The sequence below is a fragment of the Passer montanus genome, unplaced genomic scaffold, assembly GCF_014805655.1.
Source record: "Passer montanus isolate IOZ18808 unplaced genomic scaffold, ASM1480565v1 scaffold58, whole genome shotgun sequence".
NCBI lineage: Eukaryota > Metazoa > Chordata > Aves > Passeriformes > Passeridae > Passer > Passer montanus.
The window spans coordinates 2,678,121-2,697,430 of record NW_024370816.1 but is presented as its reverse complement, the minus strand read 5'-3'; the positions used below and the strand labels follow the sequence as shown (position 1 = coordinate 2,697,430).

The 19,310-nt window shown below is 38.7% G+C and overlaps 1 protein-coding gene across 1 annotated transcript; it reads right to left on the bottom strand.

The window, feature by feature from the left end:
- Positions 1–591: 591 nt before the first annotated feature.
- Positions 592–17,552, bottom strand: ZBTB41 (zinc finger and BTB domain containing 41). The gene is made up of 10 exons (XM_039726300.1): positions 15,868–17,552; positions 14,503–14,710; positions 13,724–13,793; positions 11,206–11,353; positions 10,384–10,513; positions 9,693–9,788; positions 9,076–9,182; positions 7,546–7,651; positions 6,440–6,528; positions 592–5,685 (listed from the first exon to the last, which is right to left on the bottom strand). The coding sequence occupies exons 1-10, from the start codon at positions 16,991–16,993 to the stop codon at positions 5,042–5,044; spliced, it is 2,724 nt and encodes a 907-aa protein (XP_039582234.1). The 5' UTR covers positions 16,994–17,552; the 3' UTR covers positions 592–5,041.
- Positions 17,553–19,310: the final 1,758 nt, after the last annotated feature.

The following is a 19,310-nucleotide window of genomic DNA, read 5'->3' as shown; positions in this document are numbered from 1 at the left end:
TCCCGGAGCGGACCGCGCAGGATAGCCCCGCCCCCTCGAGCCTCAGCCAATCCCAGCGCTGCTCGCGCCCGTTCCAGTCCGCCCCCTCGCCCGTCCGCCAATCAGCGCCCGGCGCTTCATTTAAACAGCCGGAGCTCGCGGGGCCGCGAGCGCTGCGCGTGAGGGTTCCGCGGGTTCGAAATAAAAACATAACAAGGGCGGGGAGCAACGGCCTGAGGGAGAGCGATCCAACCGAGGGACAGCGCTCGGCCTCAGGGACAGCGATCCTCCCGCGGGACAGCGCTCGGCCTCAGAGACAGCGATCCTCCCGAGGGACAGCGCTCCGCCTCAGGGACAGCGCTCCCGGGACACAGCGAGAGCCACGCCAAGCCAGCGCGGGGCCTGTACAGAGATTTAATTTACAAAATACTTTAAAGCCAAAAGGAGAACGAGACACGCGCAATGCTGATGGAAGCATCGGCCTCATCTGTTTCTCTTTCATGAACATTGAAAGACACAGAATACTGTGTTTTCTTCTGCTGGCAAACAAGAGGGCAGAAATACAAGCTTAGAGCAAGCACCCCTGCAAGAAATCCTGTGAAGCACACGATATTAAGACAAAAGAGCTTTACTTTTCCATAGCAAACAAAATTACACATAGGACTGAGTACTTCCACATTTACAGTACACTTCCTAACTTTTCCTTACAGCAAAGGATTTCCCCTAAAAAGACAACTTTAAAGACTTCCATCTAAAATACTAACCTGTACAGATGACATCTAAAACACATTATCTCAATATATGAGTGACAAAATATTGAGTTCTTTTCACCCTATTCTTTCATATAAAAGGACCAACATTTAACATGACCAAAACTGTTATAGGGGATTAAAAAAATTTTGTCATTTTAACCTTTAATCCATCAAAACCTTATAAACAAAAACATTTCTAATAAACCATGAAAAATCCCTTTCGGCCTTAGGCAAGGTGACTGCCCTGCATTACATTCTGCCAGTGACATTCTTGGATGCACAGGATGAAATAACCAAATTGTTGTGAGACTGTGCTGTAGAGCAAGATCCCCCAGGACAACAGCCACAAGGACCTACAGATAAATGCACTCTGCTTCCCTTCAGCCCCAGCCGTATGGGGAACACACAGGCTGGATCGGGTACGCTTGTGTGTTCCACAAGAAATGTCACATATTTTTTATTGTTACCAGGGGAAAAAAAAAACCTCTATTCATCTACAGACTTCATTCATAATTCTACATTCATGAACTGCTACAGAGAAGTTGTTTTAAATTAAAAGCTTGAGGGTCATTTATTCCTTAGCAGTCCATAACACGTTTCCTGTTCGATCAAGCACATTGTGAGGCGACTCCCTGGAAGCCTTCTTCAGCTCTGGAGGCTCTTTCACATTTGTCAGAGGGAAATAAGCTCAGCTCTTTGATGACACCAAATACATCTTTTGTCATTGTGGTCTGGCATGACCCATTTTTAGGAACAACTACTGGGATTATAATCCAGACAACAGTAGCACTGTGTTTTTAAGGAAACCACCGCCTTACAGAAAAATAACTTCACCATTACAATGACTGATGTTCAGCGTGAAAAGAACCCATGAGGGATACACCTCTGTAAGAAAAGTGTCAGTGCTCAAAGAGGAAATTCCAATACAAATAAATAAACTGAACATAAAACCCATTGAAAGAATTAAAGGCAGTAACTCAGTCTACAACCAGAAATTGTATAGCAAATTTGTATAGCAAAAAAATACAGAATTTAATGTTTGAACAGAACGAGTGCACTAAGTTCTCAGAATCATGCAGCAGCCTGGAGTACCAGCACAGACTCCACTTTTCTTCCCAAAGTTCAGCATGTGGAAAAGATCAACTTTTTGCAATGTGCCACTAAACACTCTTTCCAGATCTTTTTAAGAGACACCTGCTTCTTCCTTCTTTGGCAACAAACACTCAACTGGTCTAGGGACTGCCTGATAAAACATTCCTTGTAAGTTCCCCTCCACATCAACAGCACCCACACTCTGATGAGCACACACTGAATGGGGGGAGCAGGCACTGAGGAGCTCCAGCCCCTGAGCTGAGAGGTGCAGCCCTCTGCCCCTCAACCCCAGTCCTCCTAGCAGGGACTGTCTTCTACCAAGCAGAAACCAGATCCTCTCACCTACCAAACGAAGTCCCAGCCCATTAAAATTTACTTTGCTCATATATGAATTTTAAGTAGATGTAAAGCCATACAAATTATAGCTCATGTTATTAAATAAAAATAAAAACTATGTATCTAGCACATAAGCTTTCCTATTGTCTTTCACTGTCAACTGGCAATGACCCAGCCTGACCAGCAGGTACAAACACTAACTAGTAGGGTTATCTGCAAACAAAAGAACACCAAAGAACTAGTAGGTAATTTTTTCCAGGAATGACTATTAATTCTGGTCACCCAAACAGCAAAAAGCACTCATTTTTCTCAAAAACGAGTCCTTTTATAGTCCATTTCTTGTTGGGCATGCACAAACATGGAGCCCTTTGAAAGTTATTGACCTTAACATTTTCTGAATAAACAACTCAACTAGAGAAAAAAGCCATTCTTTAGAATAGATATAAAAGGCACAATCATGAAAGAATTTTTAAAAGGACATTATCAAGTAAATATGCTCCAAATTCCAATTCAGTGTTTTCCTAGAGTGCCTTCCAAACAGACTGGACTTTAAAAGTAACAATTATTTACCAATCACTTTGAAACTACTGTTTTGTCAAAAACCCACAATACTCATTTCTACTGTAAGACAGAAAAGACAAGAAATAACAAAGAATTAGGCTTTTAGTCTGAGCACTGCACTGACACCACTGATGTTGGGTTACTTTCAACAGTACACTTACAAATGCAGTAGAAATCATGTTTCATGTGCACATGAATAGTATAAGTATGATACACACATGTAGACTTGAAAAGTACACATAAACCAGCCATTTTCAAGCCATGGAGTGTAAAGGTGACAGAAACAGTTTTATTTTGAAAGGAGATGAAAGGTGGAGTGAGAAAGCAGAAAGGGTAGTACTTGATAGTGTCCTTTCAGAAGTGGCATTCAATGGCCTTGTTATTGCTGTGTATTTGCTAGTCTTCAGCTTCTTCCCAGATCTATTTACAGCATGTCAGTCTGAACATTCCCAGAGCACAGCTCTAAATTTTACTTTAGAGTTACAAACATAGAACAGTTAAACATATGTAGTCCTGTTTTAGAAACTGAACTTTTAAAGTTTAGGACTTCTATTGTGCTTCTTTGGCTAAGTCCTATTTAAATATTGATAACACTTACAATTCTATAACTCTGCCACTATTTAACAGCTAACAGAAATCTTTGGTGTGTTTAGGTTAAGAATCCATTAGGGTACAAGCTTCAAAATATGAACATTCAGGCAGTTCTGGCCCCTCTCCTGCAAACTGCTCAACACTGAAGTAGATGATTAATAGAATCTAACACCAAAGTATCTGAATACAATCTCAAATGATCTGTGCCACTTTAGAGTTTCTAGAACTGTGATAAGAGAGTCACCTCATCACAACTCCCTTGTGCTCAGCTCACTGAATAAATTTAACAGTTACAGCAATACACATAAATCCAGTTTCCCATTTTAAAGATTCTTTCAGATAATAATTTAAGAATAGAGAAAACTGGAGAAAAATTTCAATCTTAATTCATAGTAGGATGGAAATCTTATTATACAATTCTTGTGAGGAATTATGAAGATTATAGTTACTTCAGATACTTTCTTTGGCATCATATTCACCAAACAAACACAGAGTAATTATTTTTAAAGTACACTTAAAAGAGAAAGCTTGATGAGGTTAAACTATACTAGATTTCATGGTGACACCACTTGTAATTCCAACTGGGTTTTTTTGAAAAAAACCCCTTATGTCTAGTAAAGAAAGAGCTAAAAATAATTAGACATAGAATACTCTCAAGAGTTTAACTTTGGTTTATAAACACAGTACAAGAAAGTAAGAAACAAAACAATTCAATTAGCAACTCACAAGAGATTTAGCATTACTGATTTTCTTTTTTTTTTTAAATAGAAATGAAATACTGTTCTGGAACAGTCTTTAAATTTCTCCTCTATCACAGATAACCTGAATATGGGCACATTAATGTGGGACCCTGATATCATTTATGCTTTAGCATACCAACCCTTTGTGACTGTTCATGGTTTAAAATGACCTTGCAAATACTCCTCCCATTTCTTTTGAAGTTAGAGTGTGAGGTACACTTTAGAAGACAAAGAAGATTGAAAAAGCAAGAAAAAATGCATCTTAAAATTATATAGAACTAAGTGTAGAAAATTGACAATACCATTGTCTAGCTCTTCCCACATTATTCAATATTAGAGATCAAAGAAGAACTAAGAGGCCAAATTTAGGTACTCAGGGGGATCATTGAACACCTTGTTTAGTGTCTTCATAAAGTATCATAAATCACTTTTCAGAAGAACCTAGTGCCTGTGTTCACTGGCTAGGCTCCACAGTCCAGCCACCTTTAAAATCCTCCAAAAATGCCTCAGGATCAAGAAAATTATATATTAATTTCTGTGTGAAACATAATTCAAAGTTTGTGTTTCATCGCCCTGCCTGCCCTTAGAAACTTTTATGAATTTTAAATAGTCCTTATTCTTTTAGAATGCTTTCTATTCCACTTAAAGCATTAACTCAAAGTGAGATGCAGAAAGGCAAACAATTTTTATAAATTAATAGCCCGATATGTAATTACATTTTCAGCCACTATCCTTAAAAGATATTTCTGAGCATTATTTTTAAAAGACCATCTATAAGATTTTTAAAAACTCTTAAAATCACAAGAAACACTCTTTCATATGCATCAAATTGTGCCTAAATGTTCAAATATTATGTAAACAAATTGTTTTCCCAAAACTATGCAGGAGACTTAATGAGTCCAAATAAAATATAAAATATAAATCTTAGTTGCCACATCAGCCTTCTGGTGGCCGATGGCTCGGTAAATTCGGTGGAATGTTATGGTCTGATCACGAATGTTCGTTGTTTGAAATATTCTGTACAGTGGGAGTTGTATCTAGCCCCAGTAAAGTTCCAAGATATGACTGGTCTCTAGGATCCAGCATCTGCTCAGGCCTTACAGGATGGACAATGTTTGCAGGCTGTGGAGTCAGGGTGTATTTCTCGAGGAAGGAGAGCTCCGTGGCTCGCTGATAATCCGGCTGCTCGGGCTGCGGGGGAAGGATGCCGTGGGACTGAGCACTGTGCTGCACCAGCTCTGCTTGGGGGTCTGGCATGGCCACGGGGACCAGAGTCACAGGCACACACACTTCTGGGGATACATTCTGCAGCAAAGTTTTGGCTTCTGATTGATATGCTTTGGACTGTTCTACGTACTGTTTCGCCTCAGTTTGGTAAACTTTGTCATCAGAGGTGTACTGCACTGGTATGGAGACTAGCTTTTCCTCTGGAGAAGATGCCATTGCCTCTTCTGCAGCCTTAGAGCCATGAACGTGATCAATATGATACTTCAGCTTGTCTTTTCGTTTGAATGTTGCATTGCAGTGTTGGCAGTTAAAGGGTCGAGCATCCGAATGAATAACCATGTGTTTCGTTAATGTCTTCTTAATTCTGAAAGACTGATTACAGATCTGACATTTGTAGGGCTTCTCACCTGTAAAGACAGAGAAGTAGCCATTAGTTATTCTGAGTAACATCAAATCACACATAAATATGCAAATATCTTCCAGGAATTATGGCATCAAGACCTACCATGAAACAATTTTACTGAAAACAAACTGTAAGTTCAGCACAATTTCAGAATCAAGAGAGTCATCAGGAATTTGTTTAGAAGTTATACTGGCATACTCTTCTCCTTACATACATTTCTCTCAGTACTCTGGACTTACATTAGAATACGAACTAAATTAAAAAGAACAGTATTTTAACTGTTATGATACTGGGATTAAATGAACTCAGTTTGTACGTCTATACATTTCAAAAGACAATGATTTTCCTAAACACAAGGCAGGAAAAACGAAGTTAAACAGAAAGGACATAGCCCTTTCTAAAGGGAGCTCAGTCCTTGTTTACATTAGCTCTTGAAATGCAGTAATCTCTGGAGCACAGAAACATTTAGAAGGTGTGGGTAAATCTGGCAAGAACACACATACCAGCGAACTAAAGGAGAAGGTGCAAAAAGTGCCCCACAAACCTCAGCTGAGATTATCAGTATTCCAGGTAAGCAATCATAAAACAGTATTCAGGAATGGCCAATATAGGAGAATGAATAAAGTCTTGCTGCTTTCTCCTACTCTCATCCTGAATGCTCAACAACCATAATGAATTAAATCATTTAATCAATATAGATGCATAAAAATACATTCCTACATGTTCTGTGGTTTAGTTGGGGTTTATTTTCTTTTTACCTGAATGTGTCCTAAAATGCATTTCCAAACTGGATTTCCCTTTAAAAACTTTCTTACAGACTTCACACTGGTGAAAAGTTGCTTTATATCTTTAAAGAAAAAAAAGACATTTTGTGTTATTTTTGTAACCAGCTAGCAGTAAAGTTATGTCCACAGTCCTTTCTGAAATCTTTAACTGCAAAACAGCTAAATACCAAACTTTCCAAATTTCCTCACTTATGTTCCTATTTCCTGGCATCTATATACCAATAAGGTCAATTACATTCTTTCCAATATTCAATTTTATTCTCTGTTGGCACTTCAGTATGGCACTTAAGTATTCAAAGAACAAAAGCCACTACAACTTATTTTTTAACCCCAAAAATCTCCTTAAGTAGCATTTTTTTGCCCAACACCCACAAGAAGCTTTTACTTGGACATAATCAAGTTCTAGGAATGGCAGAATTTCTAGGTAGGCTACTGCCTACCAAGGGAAAAAACCAGAAAAAGCAATGTACTGTACTTTTGTAAAGTCAGATACATCTTTAATGGCTTCTACACAACACTAATGAGTACTAACACCTAAACCATATCATTTGAAAAACAACCAGAGCTGTCTATTTCAAATCTCTGAGAAGTTTATTTTTAGAGCTCAAGAGTTCTAAAACCTATTGCATTTTCAAGTTAGAGACACAACTTGGATTTCAAAGTTTTTACCTCCTTTCAGAGCCACTACTCTGCTGTCAGCTTCTAAAATACCTTAAATGTGAGATAATTCCCCCCGTGCTTACATGATGACTAATAATTCAGTTTTAACTAGTCTGCAATGAGAATATTACAGCAAACCATCAATTAAAAACAATGCTGAGATAACTAATTGACAAATTAAAATCTAATCCTTTTTAATGTTTTTATTGACTTAATTGTGCTACAAACTAAATACCTAGCTTAAATTGTGGAGGCAATTTTCTGGCATCCCCTTCAAACTGTAATAATATCTCTAGGAAGCCTGAGGTACAGGCGTGACAAACACACAGATAAGCAGAATTCTGCTCACTCATGCAAGTCCCAACAAAATCAGTTACAGTAGAGAAGCATTCATGCAGTTGTAAAAACCCCACACTTACTTCTGCCAAACTTTTTCTCCTAGGTGAACACTTTTATAATGAACAGTGAGGTGGTCTCGACGGCCAAAACATTTTCCACATTCCTCGCACTGATGTGCTTTTTCACCTACAAAGGCAAAATTCAATAAATTTTGGTTAAGTCATTTTGGAAATTATCAAATGTCTATGACCTATAATCATGGTCCCAAAGTTCAGCCAATCAAGCTCTTCCACACCTCACTTGGAGAAAGATTCTCTCCTATTAAAGAAGAAATAAGACAGAATGGTGGTTCTATTGGAGTAGGGACTTTCCCACTTGTTATACAGGACTAATCCAAATGATTCCTAGACAGAACTTTGTGCTCCAAGTCAAGAGACACTTCCCCAAACTCACTGCATGGGAGTACAAGTGAATGACTGGGAATGTACTCTCTTCATTGTGACCTGAAACACCGTACCTCCAATAATTCAGCTACTTTAAAGAGAAACTTATTGAAACATACCAATTATTTTCAGCTAATAATTTGTATAATTTAAAATTACACCTCAGTGTTTATCATTTTAATCATCCTGATGGACATAGTTACCTTTTTCTTTTATGCTGCTGTTTAAGAGTATCTTGATGCTTTTTAGTCATCTTGAGATCTTCCACAATGTGGCAGAATATTTCTTCTCATGTAAATAGGGGTGTGGACAGTCAAAGAATGTAACTTTCTAGAGGGGGAAAAGCAAATAGAGCAGAAAAGAGGATTTTTTTTGTTTGTTTTGGTTTGTTTTTGGTTTTTGTACTTGGGAGTTTTCAAAGATTTCTTTATTTCATAGCAGACATGATTTCAAACACCAGGAAAGAAGCTGTCTTTCACATAAAGACTCAGGAAGTTTAGACTCTGATCACTTTCATACTTCCATGCTGCCTAGAAAGTATTTTGCCTCCTAAAAGGTTGTATTTCCTCTGGATTCTGTTGTGAAAAAGTCACTGGTGAATCTTTGCTCTTCCTATACATTTGATAACGTTTTTGCTCTCAGAGCACCAGGTTTTTTTTCTTCTTTCTGATCATCCCCATCTGCTCACAGGGCTGATTCCCTCAGCCTTCCTTCCCTCTGTCCCACAAGAGAGTTCAGAAACACCTCTCTGATGTTCTTTGCATTGAAGTGATCAGTGTACAAACTTTGACAGAGACTGACAGCTTCCTCTGTGTTGTGGCAATAATGTTTCACACAACTGCTATTTAAAAAAAGAAATCTGGAATCATTAAAAAATCCTCCTTTTTCACTTTTGCTTTTTGTGTTTATGATTGTTAAAGCAATTCATTGTTACATGTTTTTGACTGTCCCTCAGCTTTCTATGGTATCATGGAGGAAACATTTGACTTTTAAACCTTTAAAACAAGTAAGATTAACTCTACTTTAGTAGACCTTAAAAAGAGTGGCAGGAACTTTTATCAGGCCTAAAACATTGCATGCACTGAAAAGAAATTCCATCATTAACTTTTTATACGGTTTAATTTCGAAAGAGTAATTTTGAAGCCAATTTCCAAAGAAAATACCTACCTGAATGTATTTTTTTGTGTTTTGTCAGATGGTCATGCCGAATAAATGTTTTCCCACATTCTTCACATTCATATCTCTTGTCATCATGATGCACTCTTAGATGAAGTCTGCATATTGAGTCATAAACATGACCATAAAAAGCAATTTTGTTAACATAATCTGTACTGCTAATTCAATGCAAAATAGCAGAAAATGCAGTCTTTAATGCTCCACATAAGTATCAAGAAGTAACTTGCAGCTGAACTGCACCTGAATTGTTCTTAGAAAGCAAGAGAGAACGGAGATGAGCTCTCTTAAGTTAAATTAATTTAGTGGGATATTTTATGCTTATTTTCTCTTTGAATAACAAAAACACAGAAGTTACACATATGCAAAAAACTCAACTTTGAGAAAAGATCTGTAGTGTTTAAACCACTAATGTATTACAAATTAAATCAATTCTGACAGATTAGAAATATATCTTTTAAATGGAAAGATGTTTAGAACATTTACTAATGCTCTCAGAAGTGGAGTACATCACACATATACATTACAAAGAATTATGTCAATAACATGAATGCATGTATATCACCAAAGAAGCAAAACAGTTTGGCAGCTTGTTTACTAAAATTCTATACCTGTAAGAGCTTCCATGACGAAAACTCTGCCCACAAATACTGCAAAGATGAGGCTTCTCTCCACTGTGAATTCTCAGATGTTCTTTCAAAGTTGTTCTGTTTAACAAAGCCAGTAAAATTGAACTTTAAGCAATGTCCCTGCCACTTTAAAGTGAAGCACACTATCATTTTCTTAATTTCTTTTACTGTGATGGATCACAGTAGATCTGATTGGCTGCATAAATTCAGATATACACACCAACACATGCATTCAAAGACAGTCTGGCAACCTATTTACTGAACCAACTGGGTCTAGAAACAGTATCAGGAAAGAAATAAAGCACTGTCCCAATGTAAATCTGGAAAACATACATTCAAGAAAACTTATTTCCAAAAAAACTGCAAGATGTTTTTGCACAACAGAGAAACTTAAGAAACTTAATAGTAAGAAACTTAAATGAAGTGAATAAGAGGTAAGACTTTTGTAATATATTTGTACTTCATAATTAATTACCTACAGCTGTCCCTCTTAATTTTAGAGGTGATCAGAAAATCCCATGCTACCTGTGGCTCTCACACTACCTTTTAATACACTAACACTCTTGAAATGGTCTCATTTATGTTAAAAACTCCAAGCATATTCAACAGCAACCAAAGTATGCTAAATATTGCTGTGTTCTGCTGAAGTTCAAGTAGTCAGCCAAGTGCTTACCGTTCCCTGACGGATTTCCCACAGATGAAACATGTCCATTTCCTCTTTCCCCCATGAGTACATTCTATGTGGCGTTTCAGATTCCCTGTGTCATTAAACTGGCGGCCACAAATATCACAAGGAAAAGGCCCTACAGAGAGAGACAGACACATGGAGTAGGATTGACTGCCAGATAAAATAAACAACACGCCCAGACTGGTTACTTTGAAAACCCTCATCAGTTTACAAAGCAAAAGTTTTGTCTAACAAATTATTCATCTTTAGTACAGTCAGCATACTTTAGTTAGCTTTTGTGAACTTTCTGCTAAGTTACTCCTAAGATCTGGCATTTTGACAAATTTCATGACAGTAAAGCAAAAATTCAGAATTCATAGTCAAAAGCAATTAAGCCCACTTAGACCATTTGAAATAAAAAATTCTTATCACCCCTCTAATTCCTACCCAGCAGAAATAATCAGTAGTATTAAAAAGTCTGCAGAATACTTCAGGAGGAAAGGAAAAGGTCCTTTGAAAACTTCAGGAAGAATCTGACTCCCTAGCTAAGAATCAATTTTGTGCAAAAAACTTTCAAATCAAACTAACCTTAATTCTTCTTTCTCCCCAAAATTCTGACTTATCTGGGTACAAGAGAATGCCTCAAAAAGACAGCTGAACACAAAAGTAAAAACCCAGAAGAAAACCTTCCAACAACTCTCCCCCAAAAGTGGAAAAGAGAATTGCAAAAAGAGGTGGGGTGGAAACCAGACTGACCAGGACATAAAATGGTGGGGGAATGTTTTACTTTAAATCTAGTGTTTACATGTCAGAAGGAGGTTTCTATACCGAGATGGAATTTTTCTTGATGTTTCAGTCTTGCAAAGCGGGATTTAAAATGCTCTTCACAGTAGGTACATTTAAAGGGTTTATCCTGAGAGTGAAGGATCATATGCTCTTCCAAGTGAGGTCTTCGAGTGAAAGATTTCTTACAAATCTGAAATGATACCACACTTTGTCAAAGATACATCCAATACAACCAGATTCTTTTCCTCTTCATAAACTCGTAACAGTTTATTTCATCTGCTCTCTGCACCAATGTAAGATTAAACACGGATTCTTCAAAAACCTCTATGTCACTATGGAAAGCCTTGCAGTCAACATCAAAACCAACCTGTACTCTACATAAACCAGAGTGGACTGTAGCTGCATAGGTCAGGATGCAGATCCAGCCTAAACCAACTACTGGCAACTCCTGCATGCAGTTGTATGTTCCTCTCCAGTCCTTCCTTCTACTGACTCCAGCACTTCCCAGACTCCCTTCCTAGGGTGTTTCAACACAGTAACTCAGCCAAAAATAACCCAGTGGAAAAAAGCAAATAGCTTTGGCTTGGTTTTGGATGCTGAAACAGTTTAGTTGGACTGTGGTAAAAGTTGTTGTAGTACAAACTACCGTAGAACCAAAGTCACACCTATTCCTTTATTTTCTCTGGGAAATTCCCTGACAGCAGCTACTAAAGAGAAAGTGCCAATACCAACAAGGAAATATAACTCAAAATACATTTTAGAACTACAGGATCATCACAAGCCCAACATTATGTGTGCTTTTTAGTACTGCTTTCAGATTAACCAAAACGAAAATGTTCAAAAATTATTAGCAGTGACTTAAATAAGCACACAGTACAATTAGAGAATTGAATCCACAGCTCAAATCCAGGCATTTAAACCAGGTATTACAATTTATCATCAGGGTCCTATGCTTCAACACACAGAGTGCTCACATAATTCCCTGTGAGACTCCTGCTGTTGTTTATGGCATCTCAGCTGAGCACTACAACTCCCACACATTAACTCCTGAAATAACCTTCACAGAGCACACATGAATAAGGAAATCAAAACCAGCAGCTCTATTTGTTTAAAAACTCATTAATGTACTCATTAATGTTAAATATAGGTGTAAGAAAATCCATATTGGCATAAAGTATAATATCCCTCTTGCTTTTCCTTACTATTAATATCTACTGTTTGTGTAAATTTGCCCATATTCCTCAAGGATTAAAATATGGTCAGCAACTCCTGTTGTTCACAGACAGATTACAGCATAAACCAATAACCTTAGTGCAGCTTACATCTGTGGCACCTTCTCCCTCAGAACACACCACATGAACAAACAAAGTCACAGCACAGCACTCAAGGGTCCTGTTCAATGTCCAAAAATTGGAATTCTACCTGCTTTTAATTCAAGTCCATTTTCAATGCACATGAGCTGCTCAGGAGCAACAGTTCACTTTAAAAATCTCTACTTACAATTTTCAATTTCAAAAATAAACCCACAAACCAGGAAGTGGAGTTTATCAAATCACTCATCTGGAAACACACTTTCCCAGGAATGAATGTCAACAATGTTGCACAATTGATTCTCACCATTAAAATGTTTCTTATCTAGTAACAAACAGAATCTGTAACACGTTTACACAACACAGCTTCACCTGGAAGATAACACCCTTTGATGAACCAGGTAATAACCTTGAACCACAGTCCCACCAGCTGCACAATGAACAATAGAAATTCCTATGGCTGATATCTCCCAACTTTATACTGTGTGTTTACAAGTGAAAGTTCCCAAATAAAGCAAGGTTGTAATTATGTTACAGCCCCTAATATTGCAGACATACTGCAGCATACAGCAGCTTGCATAAACTAAACAGCTGCCCTAAAAAACAAAAAGGAAATCAATTCCCTTTAAAAAAATAACACATCTGAAACATTACAACATTATTTGGCAGCATACACATAGAAAATGGAAATTCTACAAATTCCTTTTTAGAACAGATGCAGTTTCACATATATACCTCTCACAAGAAAATCAAGTAAAATATTCTGTGATTTTACAACTAGAGATAAATTTAGCACAAATTTACAATTCTGTCGACATGCATGTGCAGGTAAATGAGAAAGTGTTTAATATTTAACATATATTTTCCTTGCAATTGAGAGATCCTTCCTGTAACAGTATACTTTATGGTCAGTGTTTGTTATGTGTAATTAACAGGAGAGCAAATACTGGTTTTAAAGCATTCATAACACTCAAGTCTAATAATATGTAAACTGATGTATTTGAAAAAAATCCTGCCTCTAACTATTTTAGAATTCAAATTGCGTTTATTTATCTGACCAGAGGCTGTACCTATACAGTAGACACAAAGTTCAGTCCTTAAAACAGCAGACAGAGGAAATGTATCACTTAGAGGAAAACCAACCCCTAGAAAGCTTTCTCAGATTTCACAGAAACACATACCAGATTTTCATTAAAGTTCACAAAAGGTAAACTCTATATGGAAAAAAAATGTACTGAAGGATTACTTACATCACATTTCCAACCCTCACTCTTTGTCTTCTTGATAGAAAGAAATTCTTGCACATTCTCTGGATGAAACCTAGGAGAAAGAAGCTGAAAGTAGTCATAACTTTCCAAGATGACGATAATCCAAATACTAAATATCTATTTCTAAGCTTTATACGTCATGGAAGTTGATCACCACACTGGCAGAACAGAATACTGATGCTGAAACACTTTTAATGACACAAGTAACTGGAAAACAGTGTTGACTACGGACTTCTGTAGAACCTTATACAACATCGGCTAAGACAGAAGGCAGTTTCAACTTCTGGATATTTACAAAGGGAAAAGAAAAAAGGCAGTATATAAATAATAATACCTTATAATTAGACCTGCCATAAATTATTTATCTAAAAGAATCTGCACAGAAACTGTTTAGACATTTATTATCATCAACAGTAAAGCACTGACATCTAAAACTAAAGAAGGTATTTTACTCTACCTTCAAATTAAAAGCAGGTAATTTTTAAGTCTGATGTGTTCTGACTGTGCTAGCTCATCTGAAAGATTCTAAAATTTGTAATAAAAACTTTTGGCAGAACCCTCATAGAAGCACTACTGCTATTTCTTACGGCAGGTTAGGTGATACTGCTAATTCCCATGCCCTTTGAAAAGGCAGTAATTTCAAGAAATAGTCATAAAAATCATGCACAGTATGCTGTGTTTATATATATATATATATGCTTATCTTCACTTTTAAAATGAAAATAACACTTCTTCAGAAATGCCAGACACATTATACTTGCCTCTTCACGTGCTTCGCTAAGGTCTTCTTGCTTGCATGGAGCTTATTGCAGTAGGGACATTTGTGTTCCTTCTTAAGGAAGTCAGTGTCACTGGAGTGTTTCTTTCTGTGCACTGTCAGGTTGGACTTGGTAGAGTAGCGCTGGTGACAAATGTCACATTCAAAAGGCTTCTCGCCCGTGTGGACACGCGTGTGGCTCTCGTATTTGCCTGGACAACAAAGTCAAATCTGTCAGCATGAACTGTACCAGGTACCACCTGCAATAGGCATGCTTGGGGCTGGTTCTCTAATCTCTCTCACATGCAGACAAATTCTAAGTACCCTCCACATCCATCCAAAGATTCCTACTGGCTTCCACCACTGAAAAATGCCCAGTGCTCACCTATGCGTTTGATCCAAGGTCTCTCCAAACGCTTCCCATAAGTTTGTGCAAAGGTTACAAGTCACTCTTGTTCAATCTTACAGCACAGTCTGACCTTAAATACTGCAAATTACAGTCCTATTCTTTCACTACACTGATCACGAGTACCTTTGCAGAACGGGGAACAGCCTCACAACCAACTGGTAATCTTAAGGTACTTTCAAATAGCAGAACAATGAAAGATACAAAACCCTTGCACATTATCTGTACTTGGGACCCAACATACTGCCAGAAACAAAAATGCTACTCTCTCATGTCTTTCACACAGCCTGTATTCTCTCTTCTGTTTGCCAGTTTTTCCTGAGGACAAAATTCTATCCTGTGGATAAATCTACCTCGAGTCAACAGCAGCCTCTCTGCTTTGTGCTAGATTTTACTTTTTTCTCTGCAGAACATACATGTGTGCTGCTGTATAGTACTATAAATTTATGAGCTTCTGCAGCTCATAGATTTAATATGTAAGTCAATTGTCCATTGTAATACAAGCTTATAAAGAAATACTTTATGTATCACTTGTTTTAATGCATGCTTGCCATGGATTTTTTGAGCACAGAACTAGAATTCTAAGTCATGAATGTGCAAAGAGAAAAGGGCTTCCAATGTGTGCAGAATCAAAATGTACCATTCCATCCCTAAATACTCACAGGCCATTTATTTCTGCACAGTAACTGCTTTTACACACTGTGCTAACAACCAGAATCCAGAGCAGTGGAAGAGAAATAAATGTAGTATTTGCAGATTTTAAAAATAATGTGCTCAGGTAATTTATTGAAACTATTTAGCACCACAGACACAACAACTTAATACACTTCAAGAAAATAGCAGTATACTGGATCAGTGAGATGATCCAGAAATTCTTATATTCACTCCTCAGGACAGAGAAAAAACTTGGTTTATTTCCCACACAAACAGGAGATGAAGGAAATGAACCTCACTCGCTCTTACCTATTCGATCAAACTTTTTGTCACACTTGGGACACTGCAGCAGCTTTTTGCTACTGCTTTGAATGATGACGGGAGCTAAGCCTTCAGGAATATTCCCCATTGAGTCAACTGCTTCAGAACCCTCTTCAGCATCATTCTGTTCCTTTTCACTTTGTTCTTCAGATTCTGAATCTTCACCTGACATCTCCTCTTCCTGCCCATCTTCATCCACATTGCACTCACTTTCTTCACTGTCTTCAAACTCACTTCTCTCAGATGTCTCCTTGTCAGAACTGACTTTTTCCAAGTTGCTGTCAGAGGCATCACCGCTGTCAGTGTCACTGATACCGAACTTAGCGGGACATTTCCGGCTTCTGGTGGAGCGCCTGGTGGAAAAGCTGGCCTTCTCAACCATTTTTAACCCATGCTTTTGTTCCAGGGAAAGGGGGCGGTGGGCTTTAGCCAAATGATTTTCCAAGGACTTCTTGTAACAGAAACTTCGACCACAGTAAGTGCACTGATGACTATTTAACAGTTTACCTGTCAGTTCACTGAGTGTTTCCACTGGTGTAGGTGCATCAGTTACCACATCAGTCTGTACAGTGGAAACACTTTCGTTATTTAGTAACTTCACTGCATCTATGATGTCTAAAAATTTTGCGGCTTCCAGCACTAATGGAATTTCATTTTTATACACAAAAAACTCAGAAGTGTAAAGAAACTCAAGCAAATGTTGAAAGACAGAATGAGTTACATGATCTAACGTGACAACGTCGGTGCTTGGATTTTTGCTCAAACAAGCATGAAAATAACTACTCCCAACAGCCACAACAACTTTGTGAGCACTAAATTCTTTTCCTTCTACAATTATGAGTAAATCACAAAACGATGGATGTTTCTGTCTATCATCATTTAGGTATTTAAGTAGATTTTTGTTATATTGCAATGAGCTTAGGAGCTTTCTTTGTTCTGGTGATGGTGAAAGTTCTTGGGAAGATTCGAGCTGATCTGCAGGAGCTATTTCTGCAGACTTGGAAACAATTTCTTGCGCACAGTCCACTACAAGAATCTGTTCTGAAGTATCTTTCTCATGGCCAAGATGAACCTTTTCATTTAGACTTGCAGCGAGCCGTCTCCTTTTCTTCATTGCAAAAGTGCAACTTCAGGATCAGGAGCTTCATAGGTGATTACCAAAGAGTTCCCGTGAAGACTTGGTTCTGCTCCAGACCTTAAGAAAATATACAACAGTAATTTCATACTCTGCCAAAATAATTATGATAAAAATTATTCTTAGCTTAACTTAAACATTACTTCAATTTTAAATAACGCTTTCTATATTTCTCTGTTAGTTTTATGTATCTGCGTAACTGAGGTTTTTATTAAATCACTAAAATCTCTGCGTGGCAGACCGCGGCACAGCCTGCTGCGAGCCAGCGAGCACACACTGCCTATTATTAGCTCTAAGGCGGCGGCCGGGCTGCCTTCGCCCGGCTCCCGGCCGCATTTAGCCTGTGCCCCGCTCCGGGACGGGCGTGCACTCTTGTTATTATTCCTGCACCGAAGCTCCTTCTCTTCCCGTTTCACCCCAGCAGGGCAAAGCCAGCCCAGCTGCTCCCCAGGCCGGGCCGGTCCCCCGGCGCCTGCGGGGGCCAGGCCTGTCCCCGCCGAGCGGCCGCGCTGCCCTGGCCCGGGGCCCCGGGGCCGCCGCCTTTGTCCCCCGCCGAGGGCAGGGCACGGGGCGGGGCGCGGCGGCTGCGGGGCGGGACCGCGGCGGGAGGGGCCCGGCGCCGGAACGCGGCCCCGGGGCTGAAAGGAGCGGGCAGGAGCCAGGAGAGCTCGCTCGGAGTGGCCGAGCTGCCGCCGGCTCCGCCCCGCGATACCCCTCTGAGGCTGGCTCCCGCTTGGAAGCGGTGCTCGTATGGGCTTGTGAAACTCCCGGGTTGCCTGCTTCCCGAGTTTTAATTTTTGTTCTGCTTGAGTATTTCGAAGCACTTGACGTGGAATTCGCAGTTTCCGTGCTCGCTCCTCCGCGTACGGAAGGCACTGCCTGCGGTCCCTGCAGCTCCTCCTCTCCTCCGGAGAGCCAGCTGCCGGTGACAACGTGACACCGAAAATGAGCTTGTTTTCCTGACAGCCTTAAAGGAGGATTAATGGAGGATTAAACTCTGTTCCGCGACGTGCATTCTGTATTTGTCATCTGTAAATGGATACTGAACAAAGTGTGACTCGAAGGTCTTGCATTTTAAAATAAAAAATACAATACAATACTGAATGTTCTTAAAGCATTTGTTACCTCCTGTGCGTTGCTGTGCTGCCTGTACTCACAGCCCTGCAGTTTCCATGAAGTCCACACATTTAACTTCGAATTTGCATTTGTTGTTGTTTGGTTTGGGTTTTGGTTTTTTTTTTTTTCACTTTTAGTAGTACATTACAATAAAATTAATTCAATAGTAAACTGTTTCAAGTAATATTCTAAGTAGTATCAGTTCTTTTTTTCAGTTATTATATAGTGAAACAATGGTGTCAATAAAAAATGGAGCAATCAAGATTACCATGGTTTTCTTGCACTGAAGACAAAAATCTACTTACCTCTCAGCCATCTGCTCTTTCAGGATGTTCCTTGTGCATGGCCACCTTTTATTTCTACAGAATAAAACTGTACATAAATAAGTTTCTCTGTTTGGTAAATTTCTGGGTTTTGATTTTGCATGGAAAAAGAAAGTTCTAGAGCAAGGCACTTTAGACGTTAAGCTGAGCCTTACATTTCACTCTAATCTGAATAACAAGCCCATAAAAACATCATTAGTGGGGTAATTGGCTTCTTGGGTCTTACTGTTTCCATAGCAAATCCCTCATTTGGAAAGAATAAAACTAAGGGCTTCATCAGTCTTCAGGAGTGAAATAAATAAGGAAAATGCAGCCTTGATGAGAACTATTTTGCCAGCAAGTACAACCAAGCTAGGGAAGTGCTCCCTGGGACAGGGATAGTTTCTCCTGTGTTGTTGGGGGGCTTGGGGAAGGGTTTGGGTTTTATTCCCTAGATAACTACCTGATTTTTTCTTTATTTGCTGCTGCTATTATTGACTCTGTGTTGAGTACAGTGTGGTTTCTTGGCAGTCTGCAAAGCATCTACAGCTTATTGCCAAACTGTACAAGTTCAGCGGGCATTCTGACTTTGCACAAGCCTAGGTAACACTTTTCTTCTCTTGCTATTTTATGATACATGAAGGATTTAGTTCAAAGAAAAATCGTACAGTGCTAAGTGATCCATTACCATGCCTGGCATTACTGCAATAATTATGCTCTGGAAACAAAATGTTCTTGAAATCTCAGGTCATTATGGTTCTTTCAGCATTAAGTCTTCTGCAGTTGGTACAAAGTACAAGGAGTACAGACAAAATTTAACTATATTAATCCCTTTTGTTTCAATGCTTATTCATACTACATTTTCCTGCCAGTTAATA

What these genes read in the sequence shown, in the direction of transcription:
- ZBTB41 (XM_039726300.1), bottom strand. Translation starts at nt 16,993, where the DNA reads ATGAAGAAAAGGAGACGGCTCGCTGCAAGTCTAAATGAAAAGGTTCAT. An exon ending in TTAGCGAAGCACGTGAAGAG is followed by an intron (nt 13,794 to 14,502) that starts GCAAGTATAATG and finishes TCTTTCTCCTAG; the next exon opens with GTTTCATCCAGAGAATGTGC. An exon ending in ACACAAAAAAATACATTCAG is followed by an intron (nt 7,652 to 9,075) that starts GTAGGTATTTTC and finishes TTGCCTTTGTAG; the next exon opens with GTGAAAAAGCACATCAGTGC.